This window comes from Erpetoichthys calabaricus, chromosome 3, assembly GCF_900747795.2.
Source record: "Erpetoichthys calabaricus chromosome 3, fErpCal1.3, whole genome shotgun sequence".
Taxonomy (NCBI): domain Eukaryota; kingdom Metazoa; phylum Chordata; class Cladistia; order Polypteriformes; family Polypteridae; genus Erpetoichthys; species Erpetoichthys calabaricus.
In genome coordinates, this window is record NC_041396.2 from 270669533 (window position 1) to 270688770 (window position 19238).

The following is a 19238-nucleotide window of genomic DNA, read 5'->3' on the forward strand; positions in this document are numbered from 1 at the left end:
CTAACCTTTACCAGTATCATAAGTTACACCGGCTGTTACAGACTGAAATCAAATTTATGTTGTTATTCTAAAATTGTAAGAATAAGAGCAGTTCACTTCTAAAGTGGAGCCATGCGGGATCGAACTCGCCACCCTCTGATCCCCAGTCAGGAGCTGATACCATTACGCCACCGCGGCGGTTGTAGTAAGAATGTCAATGTGGCATGCTAATGTGGCTTTTTTTTTTGTGCAGTTATATTTTCGGATAAAAGCGCACGTGTTCTCTTATTTGTACCTTTTGTGAAAGTGTTTCTTTGATATATGGACTTCAGGCTTCATACGTTATGTAGTTTATGCATACATTTTGTCATTTACTATTAGAATATGAAAAACGTTTCTGTTTTAAAAATGTGCTTGCACAGACTACTATAGAAACGGAACACACATGAAATGCGTGTATTCCAAATAACACTATATTATTTCTACTATAAAACTCCACTTCAATCCCAGAAAATCAAATCAAGGCAAGCCATGAGCTAGGAGAAATTCGTCCTAAGTCGGTGGGGGGATGGAATAGCTGGCTGCTAGTAGCTTTTGTTTATCAGCACATTTAGATGACAAAGGACTCTGGCGGAGAGGTGCAAACGGATCTAAGACGCGATTTAAAGTGGGACGGATTTACGAGTTTTTTCGTAGGCTCTGGTAATTCTAGTGTTAAACAGTTTAGTGTGTTTTGTTTCATTTAGACATGCACTGTTAAATCTGTAGTTTATCGCTTCACCATCAGTAGTCTATAGAATACAGAGAAGGTTTTTTTTGTTTGTTTTTTTTTTTTTTGTTTTTTTTTGTTTTGCAAGTATATATTTAAACAATTCACTACAAACTGTAGCCAATAAATAACAGGCTAGAAGACATAACTGATTACAAAATGAATCCTAACAAAAAAGGGGCATCAACTGACCATAAGCTTTGGGGTTGCAGTGTTTTAAGTGTATCCATAAATTGTTTACCTTATTTACTCTTTTTGGCTGTTTTTTATTGTTTGGTGAATAACTGAAGAGAGTCCAAGCTGCAAAGGTGGATTTGTTCTTTGAAATTCATTTTCAGTTTTAATCCTATTTGTTGTTCTTACCGGTTTGTTTTAGTCAAAAGTTAGTACTTTAAACTTGCTGTCTTTCACAATAAATTATTCAGGTATTGTGGCATTCATTTTAAAGGTCACCAAAATACTGTATTTGGCATTTGTAGAAAGCCAAGAGTTTTATTAATAGTAGCACAAGAATTTTCACCTTCCTGATAAGCTGTTAATATGAAACTGTGGTCTTTATGGTTGTCATCAAAGCAGGTCGCACTAACTTTGATGAGGCTGGCCCTAGTGCTCGTAAAGAATATCCACGGTCAGACAGTGAGAATTGGCGGACTCTCCGGGAAGAGCATGAGGAAGATGATGGCAATGAAGGGGGAGGCAGCTGGAGACTTGCTGGAGTCAGGAGGGAAGGTATGTTTTCAGCATGCATCTTTTCAGTTATTGGCTTTCTTAAATTGTGTTACTTTGTTAGTCTTAAAGATGAGGCAAATTTAATGTGGAATTTTGCTTCTGTGAAAATGTGCACAATATTTTTTTTTTCCCTTCTAGAGGGTGCTCCTCGCTCTGCTGGCTGGCGTGAGCATGGGGGAGAGCGACGTCGCAAGTTTGACTTTGATTTCCGGGAGCATGGAGATGAACGGGGAGGCCGGCGGTTGCGGTCAAACAGCGACAGTTTTGAAGATGACAAGGATGGCTTGCCTGAATGGTGCATGGATGATGAAGATGATGAGATGGGCACGTTTGATTCCTCTGGGGCCTTTATGTCACTCAAGGTGCAATAAATTACACAAAATAGTTTTTAGGTTGCCACTGCATCTTACTGGTTGTTTTGTATCCATAGTTAATCTCTGCATTGCCTTATGTTCCATTATTTCATTGGAAATCATGAGTCATCATTATCATTATTTAAAACATTAGATGACTCTCTTACTAATTCTCTTTGGTATCTTTCAGAAGACCTCAAAAGATCCCATTCCAGAAGAGCAGGAACTAGAGTTCCAGGGTGTAGAGGAGGAAGAAGAAGAGAAGGCAGATGGGTATAAAGATCCCCAGGAGTTTGGCCTTGAAACTGAGCAAAAAGATTCATCAGAGAAAGGTATGTTTTTTTTTTGTTTTTTTTTTTTAACAGTTTGTTTTTTTTTAGTGCTGTTTGTCCATGGTAGCTATCAATGTCAGTCTATTTAGCAGAATCATTTGTATTGTGTTTACAGTGTTCAGATAATTTAATATCATCCACTATGAAATATCCCCTAAGTGGAAAAATGTAGGTTATACTCTTGTTTTTTCAGATTCTCTGTCAACTGATCAGATATATTTTAATTTCATTATACCTCACTTCTTGAACATTCTTTGTATTTTGTTTTTATTATTGTGATTTTTTCAGATCTACCTGAGGTTGCCGAAAGTGACGGGAAGTCTCCAGAGCCATCATCCCCATCCCCATCCACAGTGTTAGTTAGTCAGGGCCCAAGCTTGCAGTCCTCTGTCGCTGAAAGTGAATCTCCTCTCCAGGAAGTACTTCTTGCTGAGCCAGACACTGCCACAGACAAGGGAATCAAGCTTGTCACTGATGGTATGACATATCTTATTCTATACTGTGTTGGGTAGGGATAATATTTAATGTTGCCAAGCCATATTGAGCCACATAATCCATATGGACTGCACTCTCAGCCTCAAACAACTGGCACATAATCCTGCCAGCATCGACTTGAATCTTGGAATCATGATAATTCTTCAACACGAAAGAAATTCTTTTTTTTTTGATTGCTGTTTAATCTCTGGGTCATAGTGATGTATCTAGGTTTCTTCTCTATTTATGAAATGATCAGGTTTCTCCTAGTTGAAAATCGCAAGCTGCTAAATTTACTTTTAACATTGGATACAATTATGCTTAACTTAAAGACTCAAATAATCTGGCCATACAGTGTACAGAGACCTTGGTCATGTTTAGGAATGATTTTTTTTTGTTTGTTTTATCCCATAACTGAACCTTTTGTGTTTTAAATCTCTTGTGCCCTGTATTCTTAGTCATCGTCAGCTTTGTGGTGGCAAGTAAAATGCTTGCCAGAATTTGGGTCATCTTGGAGAGAGAGAGAGAGAGAGAGAGAGACCCCCTGCCAAGACATTGGGAATTATGTAGCCAATCTTTGGACTGATGTATGAAGGGACTTCTGTTACATGATGATCAGTGGTATTGTTTCTCTATGGTTAGAAATTGACACTTCTATTTTCAGTACAGTGAAACCTCAGTTTGCGAGTAACTTGGTTTCTGAGTGTTTTGCAAGATGAGATAAAATTTTTAATTTTGACTTGATAACCGAGCGAGGTCTTGCAATATGAGTAGTATGTATACGCTTTGTCTGCTGAGCGTCATGTGATCACAACTGAGCTGATGATGATTCTCTCTCTCTCTCGCTGCGGGATTGTGGGCAATCGTCTCCTATTCTCCATCTGAGTCGGCGTGCCTCACTCATATAGTCAACATTCGTACGAGCGTATAGTGTTTACTACATCATTGTGTGTGCGTGTGCGTGCGCTGTGACATGCGAGTCCCCGTCTTGCACCCCAAAACACGAAGCTGAGTCTCAGTACTTTAGCAACATCAGCTTTATTCAGCTTGAAACAGCAACAGCGCGGTTATTTATTGTAGCGGGATCTGCCACTCTCCTATACACATACACAGCAGTCGGGCAGGGTCATTGCCATGTAGTACTGTGCCCTGCACATTTATAATGTTCCTTGTATCACTCATCGACGGCAGGCGCTTATAGCATGTCCGCGATCTTTTCGGATTCGCTTTTACAGCGAACTGCTACAGCCCTGGGAGACTGCGATTGCTGTCGGACACTCTTCTGTGTGTCGTCCCGTTGGGTGGAATCTCACAAGAGTTTTGAATCTCACTCACACCAGCCATGATTCTTTTCAAAGGTGAAGTGCAGGTTAATTTGTTTTATGTATTTTTACTTTATATTTTGTATTAATCATTTTTATATGAATAGTTGTGGGTTGTGTAACAAATCATCTGAGTTTCCATTATTTCTAATGGGGAAATTCACTTTGATATAAGAGTGCTTTGGACTGCGAGCACGTTTCCGGAGCGAATTATGCTCTCAAACCAAGGTTCCACTGTATGTGTTTGTTTCTGCACACAATAGCCACAAATGTTAAAACATTGTAGTGCATATATTTTAGTATGCTGGAGTTAATCTCTATGTACAAAAGAAGATGGTATTATACTATATTAAGGTTGAGGATCAAAACTTTTTAATCTGAATGACATCAGTTCTTTCTCTTATGATTCACATGAATATTCTTAATGTAGTATGCTGTAGTGCTTCTGAAAACTATGTACTCCTAGAAATTTAAAAGCAAAGCTGTAAAGTAGTGATCTGTACTTGGGATTCTCTTCCAATCTGATTGACACTTAAGTATTCATTGAATTTTCAAGTATATTTTTAACAAAAAAACTCTAGCCCTTATTTGAAAAGGAACATTTTTGGCTTGTTTATTTATGTTGGTTTGTCACAGTTTGTTATATTTTTTCCCTTAGTATAACATAGCCGTAATACCATGTAATGGATCTGTCTTTGAATAGTACAATTCTAAGTAAAAAATTATGCAGTAATCCCATCTCGATCGCGGGAGTTGCGTTCCAGAACCTCCCGCGAAAGGTGAAAACCCCGGAAGTAGAAACCATATGTTTATGGTTATGTCTGCCAATAGCGTCCTTTGTATGAAATCAACTGGGCAAACCAACTGCGGAAGCATGTACCAGAAATTAAATGACCCATTGTCCACTGAAACCCATGAACCAGCGAAAAATCCGCGATATATATTTAAATATGCTTACATATAAAATCCATGATGGAGTGAAGCCGCGAAAGTCGAAACGTGATAGAGGAGGGATTTCTGTAGTCTATATTAGGGCTTCTTAAACTTTTTAATTTAAGCACCCAAATTAGAAAATTGGTACCGTCCTGGGACCCAAGAAGAGTATTATCATAATGACAACAGACGCATGAATTGACAAATAACAATGGCCATAAAATAAAAAACAGTAAATGATTTTGTTTGTTTTTGTGCATTTCTCTTGCATGAATATTACTAACAATAGTGGAAAGCAATTATATTGTTAATAAAACAATTATTGTTTTAAACAAGGAATAGATTTGAGGTATATTACTGCCAGTGCAAATGTTTTATGCAGGCTTTAGTAAATAAGTCCTTAGGGTGCACTGTGAGGATGTGATTTTTTTGAAAGAACAATTTGAATGGTCATTTTACTTAGTCACTTGACTTATAGTGCCAGTTAAGGAATAATAAAATACAGTAATCCCTCGCTATATCGCGCTTTGACTTTCGCGGCTTCACTCTATCGCGGATTTTATATGTAAGCATATGTGAATATATATCGCAGATTTTTCACTGCTTTGCGGATGTCTGCGGTCTACAGTACTGTATGCTTCCTCAGTTGATTTGCCCATTTGAATTCAAACAAGGGACGCTATTGGCGGATGGCTGAGAAACTACCCAATCAGAGCACGCGGTTAAGCTCCTGGGTGCTGACTGGCTCAGCGACGGGGAGCGCAGAATTCGATTTTGCTTAAAGCCAGCATCTCGTCTCGCTCATTCAGCATCAACGTGTTTCTTTGTGCGTACTGTAGTCAAGCCCTTCGTTATGTCTACAAAACGATCTTCTCCTGCTGCTGCTTCTGGGGCCATGCCGAAGCGCCAACGGAAGATGCTAACAATTGCTGAAAAGGTAAAATTGTTGGACATGTTGAAGGAAGGGAAAAGCTACACCGCTGTAGGACGCCACTACTGTATCTACGAGTCCACGGTTCGTTATATTAAGAAGGAGGAAAAGAATATACGATCTACGGCCACAGTGTCCTTTAACCAGGATGCAAAACGAAGTGTAAGTGGACGTAATAAGGCGGTAGTCTGGATGGAATCTGCTTTAGGGATTTGGATCGAAGACTGCCGGAAGAAGAACATCCCCGTGGACACCAATATCATCCGAGAAAAGGCCAAGCAACTTTATGATAGGTTTGCGGATGCCGGAGATGCTCTAGACGACGTCCCTCAACCTGGAACTTCTGATGAATCCCCCAGCGAGAACCGTGAATTTACTGCCAGCAAGGGCTGGTTTGAAAAATTCAAGAAAAGGTTCAACTTGGCCAGTGTTAACCTGCAAGGAGAGGCTGCCTCCACAGACAAAGCTGCAGCCGAGAAATTTGTCGCCGACACATTCAAGGCGATTATTGAGGAAGGCGGATATCAGCCTGAAACCGTGTTTAATATGGATGAGACGGCCCTATTTTGGAAGTGGATGCAGTCTCGTACTTTTATCACGAAGGAAGAGGCAAAAGCCCCGGGGTTTAAGGCTCACAAAGATCACATCACGCTGGTCATGTGTGGCAATGCTGCGGGCTTTATGATAAAGCCTGGGCTCATAAGTCCAAAAACCCCCGGCCCTGAAAAATAAGAATAAAAACTTGCGGCCTCTGTACTGGATGCACAACCCGAAGGCCTGGGTTATGAAACGCCTAACGTCGGATTGGTTTCACCAATGTTTCATCCCGGAGGTAAAGATCTATCTGGCAGATAAAGGGCTGGATTTCAGAGTCCTTTTACTTCTGGACAATGCTGGAGGTCATCCCTTGGATCTCTCCTACCAAGGTGTAAAAATAGAGGTCTTGCCACCAAATACGACATCACTGATTCAGCCAATGGATCAATTAGTTATTCGGGCTTTCAAGACATTGTACACAAGGAACAGCCTGCAACACATGGTCGAGGCAGTGGACACGGATGATGACTTTTCCCTGAAGGAGTACTGGCATAAGTACATGATCACATTATGTATGGTGAACGTGCAGAAGGCCCTTAATGATGCAAAGAAAGAGACGGTTAATGCCTGCTGGAAGAAATTGTGGCCAGAAGTTTTGCACGACAATAAGGGCTTTTCTGCAGAAGAAATTCATCACTCAGTGGTTGACAAGCCAGTCAGGCTGGCAAAACTGCTAGGAGGAGAGGGATTCAACGACATGACCTGTGATGACATCAGTGAGCTGCTGAGCGATGAAGATTTGGCCGAGATGACCAAGTCAGCGAGCGAGGAAGAACAAGATGACCCAACAGAGGAAGAAGACACCAGCCTAACTCTCGAGCGTCTCGCGACCATTCTACGAATGGCAAAAGATTTCCAGACATCAGTTGAAGAATGGGACCTGCAAATGATTCGTTCTTTGCAATTTAAAAATGCTCTTGACGGCTCCGTTTAGGCTCCTTTTGCATTGGGGCTACAACCCACATTTAATTGCATATACACAGAAATCAGTATTATATATTCATTAGCAGTACAGGTATCCATTAATGTACATCTTGACTAGTAATATCCAGTTGTACTGGCGTCTTATGTTATTTCTGCCTAATGCAACACATGCATTTCATACAAAACTGATTGCTATGCCTGCTGTATAATGGTACAGTACTTGTTTGTCATATAATGCACATACTGTATGTATTTTACAACTTTTATAAACTGATATTACAAATAAATTCATACTATTTATTATTATGTGTTAATGTGTACTGTGTTTATTTACTAAGGAAAAAAAGAACACTGTAATGTATAACATTTTGCTACCAGTCTTTTTGCCAGTCGGGCTTCAGCTTCTTGCGTCCAGTCTTGCTCACTTGCATTTACTTTGCTTGTTTCATATTTCATAGTTCCCATATTTTTGTAAAAGCAAGTGCATCATGGCATTTAAACACCTCAAGCTTAAAAAGAGTTGTGATGAACAGCACAGACGTTTGGCAAAAGAAAGAAGAAACTGTAAAGACTAATGGGGTACACAGATCATACTTGAAGACAGAGGATATGCGGTGTTTCTTGAGGTTAACAACTGACGTGTCCTTTCTTAATGAGACAATAAGCAATCCTTTCAAGGACTATTAAACAGCATCTCATGTTAGCAGAGTCTCACACCTGTCACAGGTAGTCGCTTCACAAACTTGTTATTAACTCTTTTAGGGCTAATTTTTTTTTTGTTTCTTTTCTCCCAGGGCTGAATATTTTTCCAAAAACTAACATTTTTTAAAAAAGAACACAAAGCAATTGTTTAACATATCAAATCAACAAAAAATATTTACTTTTGACAAATGTTACTGTCTTGCATGTTGTATGAGCCTGCATACTATATGATTTCACATACATATCACATACATTTTACACAGCAAAGTCATGCAAAGTCTGATCTCGCTCAAAGCAGTCAATTTTAGTCATTGTCACATATGTGTTGCTTTGGTGCCTACTTTTCAATTGTCTGTTGCTGCACTTTCTCACCTATATTGTTAGTGTGTACTGTAGAGAGACAAGTCACCCGTTTGCCATCGTGCCATGCCACTGCCACCAAGTTTTCTGCCTGCATGAAAACCGTATTGTCACCTCTTTTCATCTTCAGCCTGTCTGGCTTCAACTGTGAAGCCATGTGTCTCCTGCTCACCCTCACTGTGCCACAAGCTCTAATTCCTCTGCTCTGTAGCTCCATGAACAATTCTGGGCATGTATAAAAATTGTCCAAATGTACACAACATGACCCAAATGTTCATAGCCCTGAAGTAGCTCCAGCACAACCTGACTTGTCAAGGGACAGTTCTCTATTTGAAACAAATACTTTCCTGTATATGTAATTACTTCAGGCAGAAACCAGTGTTTGCTTCTGCCAGTGCAAAATCCTTTATGCCATACTTTGTGGGCTTGTCTGGCATATATTTGCAGAAAAAAGGTGTCCCTTTTATTTTATCATAGATTCATGCACAGACAAATCACAGCCAGGCTGATAAAATTGTTTCAATGTTGGTTCCACAATGTCAAGCAGGGGCTGAACTTTATGCATGGCATTATAGCCTGGCTCACCCCATGGGATTTGCTTCTGTTTATTACAGAAGTGAATAAAACTTTGTGGCGTCACGTACCTATCATTATGCTGCATAATCTGTCCAAAGCCACCAGGGGACAAAGCACGTTTGGACCAATGCTCCCTGAAATTATATCACCAGTTCTGTCCCATCTCTATTTGTAATGTCACAGCGCGCTTCATCTCGTCTTTTGTTGTGGGTTTCCATTTTGAAAAACGAGAATGCGATGAAAGCGCAGCCCGCGATTCAAAAAATTTCTCTGCCTACCTGTTTGTCCCATCTGACAGTAGCTGAAAAGCAGTATCAGGAGAGAGCAGTCTGAAGTAGTTCAGCAGCTGGTGATCTGTCGTGTCCAACAGCAAACCATGCTGTCTTGTGAAGTCCGGTAGCCAGTTGGGCTCCCACAGATCAATGTCTGTGTATTCCTCCCACGCGAACCTTGCCGTAGATGCATTGGCTGCGCGAATGCGCTCAGCTTGCAGCAGATCAGCTGGTGCGGCATCGGCTAGTGTCCGATCAGCTGATGCCGGCTTCTCACTCTCTTGCTCAATCTCCTGATCACTGTCAATAAAATCTGATTCTGAAAAATCAGAGTCCGACTCGGCGATAATGCGCAAAACATTGTCTGCAGAGTGTTTTCTTTTCTGCACTCGCTTCGCTCCCTTGTGACATGTTGATGCCATCTTGCCATTGTTTACATTTCGCAACTCACGCACACGCAAAGATTAGTTGCCGAGTCAACGAGTCTAGCATTCCTCCAAGCACAGAGGGAATGCCTGTGACGTGACAGTGAGTTTTGTCGCCATTAACAGCTGATTGTCGCCCTCTATCCCTGGATGTCGACATTTTCCCACAACCCCTCCTGTCGACAAAAGTCGACATCCGCCCTAAAAGAGTTAAACAATACGAAATCTACAGAGTAGGAAATCTTATCACACACGACTTTGGCTAGTCCCTCTCTACAATAATAACAGCCAGCCCACGTCGTAGCATACGCTGCATAATTATTTATTGATGGGTGAACGCTTCCTAAACGACACAGTTGTCCAAGTGGGGTGGGTTTGAGGATACGACTGTGAGTGAATGAAAAGATGGAACTCTGGAGAGAGCAACATACAATTGTCCGTGACTGAAAACTGGGTTTGGCAGATACAGGCATATCATTTTGAAAGTTTGTCCCTGTGCCTTATTAATTGTCATTGTAAAGGCCAATCAAACAGGAAATTGTCTGCATGTAAAAGTAAAAGGCAAATTTGAATCTGATGGGGTCAGGGATATCCGGGTAATAAGGACAGTTTGTGAGGTAGGAGCTGCGATAGTTTTACACTCCAGTACATTGCGGTGAATGCTGGTAACAATCCGTCTAGTGCCATCACAGAGACTTCTTGCTGGCATGAGGTTTCTGAGAAGCATCACGACTGAACCTATTTTAATTTTGAGTTTATGCGGAGGCATGCCAGTGGGAGTAAGACTGTTAAATTCTTCGGGGAATGAAACTTGATCTGCGGGATCATCTGCGACGATGGAGGCAACACTGGTAAAAGTTACTTCGTGGGTAGGGGAAAAAAATGAACATTTGAAACATCTGTAATGTAATAAACCACCAAGAAAAGTAACATTGCAACAATGCACGCTACGAACTGATCGCTCTAAACAGAAGTGAAAACAAAATCAAGCCCGGTGCATTCTTTAACTGCCTTCTCTGCCTTATGCGTCCAGCCCCCTCTCTCTTGCGTGCCTGTGTGTGTCTCTCTCGCGTGCCTGTGTGTGTGTCTCTCTCTCTCTCTCTCTCGCGCCTGCCTGTGTGGGTCTCTCTGGCTTGCTCGCTGCACAGGGAGACGTGCGGAAATCATCGGCACGCACGGCTGCTTAGTGAATTATTGTTGGTGTGCACGGCTCTGTCTTGTGTGCGTCTTGCTTGCCATGGACGGTTTCTGAGAAGCATGACGACTGAACCTATTTTAATTTTGAGTTTATGCGGAGGCATGCCAGTGGGAGTAAGACTGTATAGAAATTCTTCGGGGAATGAAACTTGATCTTCGGGATCGTCTGTGATGATGGAGGCAACGCTGGTGAAAGTTACTTCGTCGGTAAGGATACGTTTCAGTACTTGTTCATTACAGTGTAGCGAGTCTTCGTTGGTGATGTAACTTAATATAGCTTGCGTACTGAGTTGTTCCAGAGTCACAGTTGAGAAGTCGATGTCGCCGTATAGTTGTTGAACAGGATCAGAAATAAAAGGAAAACAATGTGAAGGTAATAGACGGGGGAGGAGTGTTAGAGTTGGCGGGCGGGGCTCTGTCGTGCGTGCCATGGTCGGCTGCTTAGTAAATTGTTGGTGGGCGGGGCTGTCTTGCGTGCATCTTGCTTGCCATGGACTTAGTGAATTTTACATATAGATTCTGAAATATGAGTGATATTATTGTATCATATACTGTACAGCATATGACCTCTGCCCTATAATTAGTGAAATATGACAATATTGACTTGTGACCCCAGTGCTCGAATGAAACCAGTACATTCTGTTGATGGATACCTGTACTTGTACATTAGCTGACCATAATGAGAATATTACCTGTCGAATGAAAATACTGAATTTTTTTTTTTTTGCTGTTTGAGAGGCTAGAGTACTGAGTAGTTCATTACATCAAGCATGCCTGAAGCAGAGTGGCAGCAGTCTTATAGTACGCATGCATGAATGTTCTGCGCATGGACAATATACAGCTCTGTGTTGTCATGCTGACCTTGCAAATCATGATGGTGTATTCTGAAAACAATGTTCACCTAAGCCAGCCACAAAGCAAATTTTTAGGAAAATATTTGGTGAACAAGGTTAACAGTAAATACAGAATATTTGCTGAAAAATCTGCTTTGGCAAATTTTGCCAGTCAACACAAGTCCTAATGGTAAACTCTTGGCTCACCTTTAATTGACTATGATTAAATAGTAATTGGTTATTTAAAAAAAAAAATAAGCACAGGTGAAAAACTATCATTCTGTTTAATGAAGTAAATTGTGTTTTATGTTGCACGGTACTGGCATTCCTAAAGTTAAGCTAGAATTTCAAAAATGACCAAAACAAAAACACTTTCTTAAACAGATCAGTCTAGCATTGTTTTGCAAAATGAATGTTTATTCCATGACAAGAAGCTGAATATTTCTTATAAAGGTGTTGTCCACTGTATTGAGAGAAGAGGAAAAACCTGGGTATAATAAAACAGAAAAAGAAGCCGAAAGCTTAGATGCACATCTACATAAGAGGATAAGTACTTCAGATCCTGTAGTTTGAGAAGCAGGTGCATTAAGGAGGGTCAGTTGGTTGCCTTGTATCACATTCTATTAAAAACATTTATGGGAAGTTCCAAACTTTTGGATACAATGTATGATGTAATGGTGAACACATGATGAGGCACTATCCAGTTTTCCTTGACCACTGAAATAGCATGTAATGCAGTATATATACTGTAACACTGCCAAACCATTATGTTCTGTATGCCACCACTTTATTCAGTCACCCTCACCACAAACCCTGAATATTTTTACATATACGTGGCAATACAGTAAATTTTAGTTCTCTTCATTTTATTGTATGTTCTATTAATTCTTTTAGGGCGGATGTCGACTTTTGTCGACAGGAGGGGTTGAGGGCGCATGTCGACAAAAGTCGACATCCAGGGATAGAGGGCGACAATCAGCTGTTAATGGCAACAAATCTCACTGTCACGTCACAGGCATTCCCTCTGTGCTTGGAGGAATGCTAGACTCGTTGACTCGGCAAATAAACCTTGCGTGTGCGTGAGTTGCGAAATGTAAACAGGCAAGATGGCACCGACATGTGAAAAGGCAGCGAAGCAAGTGCAGAAAAGAAAACACTCGCAATATGCGCATTATCGCGGAGTCGGACTCTTGATTTTTCAGAATCGGACTTTATTGGCAGTGATCAGGAGATCGAGCAAGAGAGTTAGAAGCAGGCATCAGCTGATCAGACACCAGCCGATGCCGCGCTAGCGGATCTGCTGCCAGTTGCGTGCCTTCGCGCAGCCGATGCATCTACGGCAAGGTTCGCATGGGATACATACACAGACATTGATCCGTTGAGAGCTGATCTGGCTACCGGAGTTTACAAGACGGCATGGCTTGCTGTTGGACACGACAGATCACCAGCTGCTGTACTTCCTGATGCTGCTTTTCAGCTACTGTCAGACGAGACAAACAGGTAGGCAGAGATTTTTTTTGAATCGCGGGCTGCGTTTGCATCGCATTCTCGTTTTTCAAAGTGGAAACCCACAACGAAAGACGAGATGAAGCGCGCTGTGGCATTACAAATAGAGATGAGACAGAACTGGTGATATAACTTCAGGGAGCATTGGTCCAAACGTGTTTTGTCCCCTGGTGGCTTAGGTACGTGCTGCTGCAAAGTTTTATTCACTTCTGTAATAAACAGAAGCAAATCCCATGGGGTGAGCCAGGCTATAATGCCATACATAAAGTTCATAAAGTTTCAGAAGATGAAAAGAGGTGACAATACGGTTTTCATGCTGGCAGAAAACTTGGTGGCAGTGGCATGGCATGATGGCAAATGGGTGACTTGTCTCTCTACAGTACACACTAACAATATATGTTAGAAAGTGCAGCAACAGACAATTGAAAAATAGGCACCAAAGCAACACGTATTGTAAGGAGTGCAATGTGGCAATGACTGAAATTGGCTGCTTTGAGCGAGATCAGACTTTGCTGTGTAAAATGTATGTGAAATGTATGTGAAATCATAGAGTATGCAGGCTCATGCAACATGCAAGACAGTAACATTTGTCAAAAGGAAATATTTTTTGTTGATTTGATATGTTAAACAATTGCTTTGTGTTCTTTTTTAAAAAATGTTAGTTTTTGGAAAAATATTCAGCCCTGGGAGAAAAGAAACAAAAAAAAAATTAGCCCTAAAAGAGTTAAAAATATTCAGTGTATTATGTAATTTGTATCTCTAATTTTTGTAAGGTTTAGCTGAAGCATTGACATCAGCACACCCCAAATCTAACATCTGTTTTTCACCATGCCACTCATTGCACCATTGATGAACATACACAAAGCCAACCGTAACAACTTAGCAGAAGATTGGGACACACCATTTCCTGAAGGGGTAGTGCTATCACTGAAGTGTGACTGTAACTGTCATATTTAAGTGGAAAGAAAATATATTTTCAGAAAAGCATATACGAATTGTTCATTCCAGCATAAATGTGATTAGGATCTCTTTCATTACTTGTCTGGGTCTATAACCTTCCTGTTCCTTGTACTCACAGTGCTGTCACCAGTGCATGTAATTTAACCAACTTATATATGCTTTTTGTAGGTTCAGTGGGCTTAGCCAGTGTCCAAAGGATCGATAGTCATTTTTGTTGACTTTAGGTATATGTTCGTTATTTTTTTTTTTCCTTTTCTGTGTTAAGTGGTTTTGCTAGTCTTTGGATCCAAAACTGTGAAAGGATTATTAAATATAATAGACTACTTAAATGATCCTTGCACAACCCTTAGCTTGGCTATTGATTCAGTTGATTATAGTTATGAATATGACATGAAATAATGGAACAAATAAAATATTTCTGTTTTGATATTCTTCCTTTACAGAATATCCACATAAAAGCATCTTTGTATGTTCACCCTGCCACCAAACATTTATCTGATGCTTTTTGGGAGGGCAACTCCTTACTTTTGTTTCTTTGGTTTCAGAGTGTGTACCGCTACCAACAGCTGCACAGCTGAGTCCTGCCACTTCTTCCACTCTCTCTTCCTCTCCTCCCTCAACCTCTGCTGCTATTGAATTTACTGCTGGGGGAGACAATGAGGATGATGATGGGATGAACCACCTGCAACAGGTACTTGGCATTTTTGAATAAAGAAAATTTTTAATTTCCTTTGGTTTTACTTCTGCTGTAATGTAACCATTAAAGTCATATTATGTGACTTTTGTCATGAGGAATTTCAGATTTGCTGCTCTTGACATAGCGCCATTTCAGATTACATGACTGAAAATTGCTGTGCATGTCTACTGATCAGGGTATGTCTTTTCAGCACAGCTGTGCTTGCCCCTTTTTCTGGCTGCCAAAATGTGTTACCTGATGGAGGCAGTGCTTTACAGGCTCTTTGTGAAGGGGTTAATGGCATCGGTGAGTTCGTCTGAACTCTAGTCCAGTCTAATTTCCCACAAACCCCCCCAATCCAATCCAATCTTACTCATTTTGTTTTGGTACTTACTTCCCAAGACATGAGACGGACAAGCTTCTCTTCTGTTCAAAACATGTTCCTTATTTCTTATCCCACTGCATTTTGTTAAGTGAAATTCCAGATGAGCATTAATTCGTTCTCAGCTTTGTTGCACATACAGCCTGCCCCACTGAATAAAAAGAAAAACAAATCTGTTTGATTTTACCGATGCCAGTCATAGACTAGTTAGTCTCAGTTGTTGATTATCTCACATTAGGCAATAAGCTTCATGGCAGTGCGCTAGCCGCTGCCTTCGGCTGGCTAAGATTATTTAAATGAAGGCCAAGACTGATAATCGGTGGAAAAGTCACCTGTGGTGTATGCATAAGTAACAGTATGGAATACTTTGAGCCAAAATGAAATAAACAAAATGTCTATTATGAAATAATCACATGCAAAAGTACACATAGTAGTAAAACAGGACAAACTTTAAAAATCAATTAAAAAAAAAAAATAATTTGTATAGAGAAGAATTTATATTGATAGCTTTCCTTTTCCGAGGGCCTGTTGATATGCAATATTTTTGGTTTTGCTATCAGGGAAGGGGGCATAAAGGTTTTGTGGAACTAACCCGAGAGAAAGTGACAAAGGGGACTATGCGAGAACTATGGTGAGCTAAGATCAACCCCTGACATCTTCAGTGTCTGTCCCTGGGCCTTGTTAATTGACATTGCAAAGCTGCACCAGGACACTGTAAATACTCAAATTGCAAGGGTATGTCTGTTGCGGTTAGAGGAATGCAAGGAGTTAAAACCCTTTCCCCAGTGCTACATCCTGTGGCGATTATCACCTTTATGATGTTGTTCTGAAGCTGACAGCTGACCATTGCAAAGCTGAACTGAATCGTTGTCTTTTAAAATGGTATTTATTGAAGTGTATGTCAGAGACCGCGTGTCAAATAATTTGAGCACCAATTGGTTAATTCTGTCAACTGTGTCGTTTCTTGGAGTGAGGATAGAACATTCCCCAAACTAAAAGAGGATGATCTACAATCAAAGGAATATCTGGGTATACTGCAGAAATTCATTCACATCTTGAACTGAGGTGCACAAATCGTTGTTGTTTGTTGTAATAGCTCTAGTCTATAAGGAACCATTCCCCACTTCCAGTAGTAGCTGGAAAAATCTTGTGGTTCCATCCCCGAACAAAAAGGTGTGCATATTGAGGGTCAGTGACAGCTTGGTGACTTCACTCCAGATAGATGAGCACTATCACAATAGCAAGGTTTGGGGCAGCCACCCGTATATTGTTTCCTGGCTGCAAAATTGAAAAAATGATACCACTAAAGTGCACGATTCAGAGTCCAAAATAGAACTGAAGGGATAGGGGAAAGGTTGGCGACTTTTAAAGGCCAATATAGGAAATGAAATCGGGGGTGGTGGAAGCGGAAGGGTCTTCCTCCATAGGCTCGGGCCCGGAAATGACATCAGATGGACCGGACCCAGAAGGGTCTTCATCCATAGGCTAGGACCCGGAAGTGACGTCAAAGGGGTCAGAAGCAGGCTTGACGTCATCAGGACCAGGTGGGATTTCCCGTGAACGGTCTATAGAAAAGCGAGAGAGTCCGTGCACTCAGCTACATCCCGGTGTGGCTCGGAATTACCGTCATTCAAGTCCTACACACATATGTGAAAGCACTTAAGGCACGCATTCACCTCATTGACGCAAGTTTGTCTTGGGATGACGGGCAGAGTCTGACAGAAGTCTACTACATAGAGAACTGTAACTCTGAAACACACACAGGTATGATCTCTGTCTCAAAAACATCAAACATTACTCCTTAATCTGTAGAAGATAACGTCTGCTGAACAAAAAGGATCTGTAGCTAATCGGAGGCAAGGTACCACTTTGCCCGCAGCCTGCCTCTCAGATTTGCGCAAATAAATCACCTCCGCAGGCGAACTATGATACTTAGCGTGATGAGAGAACTCGCAAAATCAACCGAAATCTTCAAGCAAATTATAGAAATAAACCCGATCTAAATCTGTTAAGTACTTCTCTCGTGAAACGCAGACAGACACGTTGGATTTAAATAGATATAGATATGTACATGCACACTCTAGACAAATTGTAAAATAAACACCTAATTAAATGTTATTATTATGAAGTTATGTAATTTTGAAATACAGCATCATCATTTTGTTACAGATTTTATTTCAAAATGGTCTTTTCTGAATAGTGTTTTTTCAAATGGCTCTTTTAATGTGGTTGCTATTTATTTCAGAATGCCTGCTTTCATAATTGTTTTGTCACTTGTCAATCAAGACAAAGATAGCCTGGCTGAACTTATTCCTGAATAATTCTTTGCGGTCAATTACATTTCTCTGAATGTTTGAGATAGAATGCATGTAACACAAAAGATCTTTAATATTCTAACTGGCAAGCGCGCAGAGGCACTAAAAAGTTGGTACGGTTAGTTTGAATTGATAGATCATTTAACACTTGATGCTGTATTGAGACATGATATATTGGAAATGGTCAGAGAGAAGTGCATTTGAAAATGCTGACAGTGATAAAAACGTCATTAGTAGTTTGTCTGACTGAGTACCATGTCTGCACAGAAAATGTTCATGAAGGTCATATAGGTACATTAAGGCAGAATGTCCAAGGATGGAAATTCCATTTGACTGGTTCCAGAAGACCTGTGCAGAGCATAGCTTTCAGTTGACCTTAATTTACTGAGAATCTCTTCATCAATGTAAATACTTTGAAGAGTACTTTTCTGTATGGGCATTCCCAGGTTATCGTCAGTTTGTCTTAAATTAGCATTTTAGACTTTAATTTAGACTTTAAGCTAAAATAAAGGTGACAAATTGTATGGCACTGAATTTTGGGTGGAGGCAAGTTGGACTGCACTATGGAATTTTTTGCCTAGTGCCGCCCCCCCCACCCCTGAGTCCCTATAATCACTTGTAGTTGTGGGTTATTCTTACTGAATATGGGAGAATTAAGATACAAACAAAAGGAACAGTGTGAAGGAGCAATTGAATATGTCGGCAGTAGTACATTAAAGAAGGGGGACCAGTGTGAGGCTAACAGCATGTCATCTTTTACCAGATGTTTACTGTGAACAGTGAGAATGTGAATCAGATTATTAGTCTTTTAATGTACTGTTTATTATTGTTTAATAAACCTATCCTTTGCTCGGTACAGTTACAATATGTTAAATTTATTTCATCTAAAAAAACTAACCCTCGCAGCTCTTAGTACATTAATATTTTGTCAGGTTGAATATAAGAAAAGTAGCGTTTAAATTTGTCATCCTACCCTCTACAATCAGGCAAAAGTAGTCCGCTGCAAATGATTAACCAAATGGATTAGGTTTAGCCCAGGGGTCCTCAATCACCGTCCTGGAATGCCGCAGTGGCTACGGGTTTTCATTCCAGCCAGTGTCCTAATTAGAACTCAGTCCTTGGTTTTAATGAAAGTTGGTGTTTAACTCTATGCCTTGTTAGTGCCTTTATTCAGTCAGTCATTACCCAACCTGCTATATCCTAACACAGGGTCACGGAGGTCTGCTGGAGCCAATTCCAGCCAACGCAGGGTGCAAGGCAGGAACAAATCCCAGGCAGGGTGCCAGCCCACCACAGGGCACACACACACACACGCCAAGCACACACAAGGGACAATTTAGGATCACTAATGCACCTAACCTGCATGTCTTTGGACCAGAGGACCCTGCCTTTATTCATCAAGGAGAAATTTGTTACTTTTGTAGATTAGAGGTCCTCAGTTACAGTCCTGGAGGTCTGCTAATGTCTGCAGGTTTTCACTTTAACCAATTTCTTAATTAGAACCCTTTTATTTATTACTAAAACAATACATTTTTGGGCTTAATTTTGGTGTTCTTGCATGTTACCATTCAGAACCATTAATTGCCTATTTTTGATTTTAGCAGCTGCATTTAAGTTTTAATTGTTGCCTGTTTTCTTGATCAGACATTAGTTAATAATGAGATGCAGATAACCAATACACCAGCAGCTCT

General features: G+C 40.6%; 1 protein-coding gene across 5 annotated transcripts in view; it reads left to right on the forward strand.

The window, feature by feature from the left end:
* gigyf1a (GRB10 interacting GYF protein 1a) overlaps positions 1-19238 on the forward strand; it is a 150901-nt gene that overhangs the window by 49662 nt on the left and 82001 nt on the right. For 3 of the 5 annotated variants that reach the window (XM_051925119.1, XM_051925122.1, XM_051925120.1), the window contains exons 9-13: positions 1322-1477; positions 1616-1839; positions 2021-2162; positions 2451-2639; positions 14720-14865. In XM_051925119.1, the coding sequence (XP_051781079.1) occupies positions 1322-1477; positions 1616-1839; positions 2021-2162; positions 2451-2639; positions 14720-14865 (857 nt within the window). The remainder of the gene's footprint in view (positions 1-1321; positions 1478-1615; positions 1840-2020; positions 2163-2450; positions 2640-14719; positions 14866-19238) is intronic. The other 2 variants (XM_051925121.1, XM_028798284.2) reach the window with 2 other exon arrangements.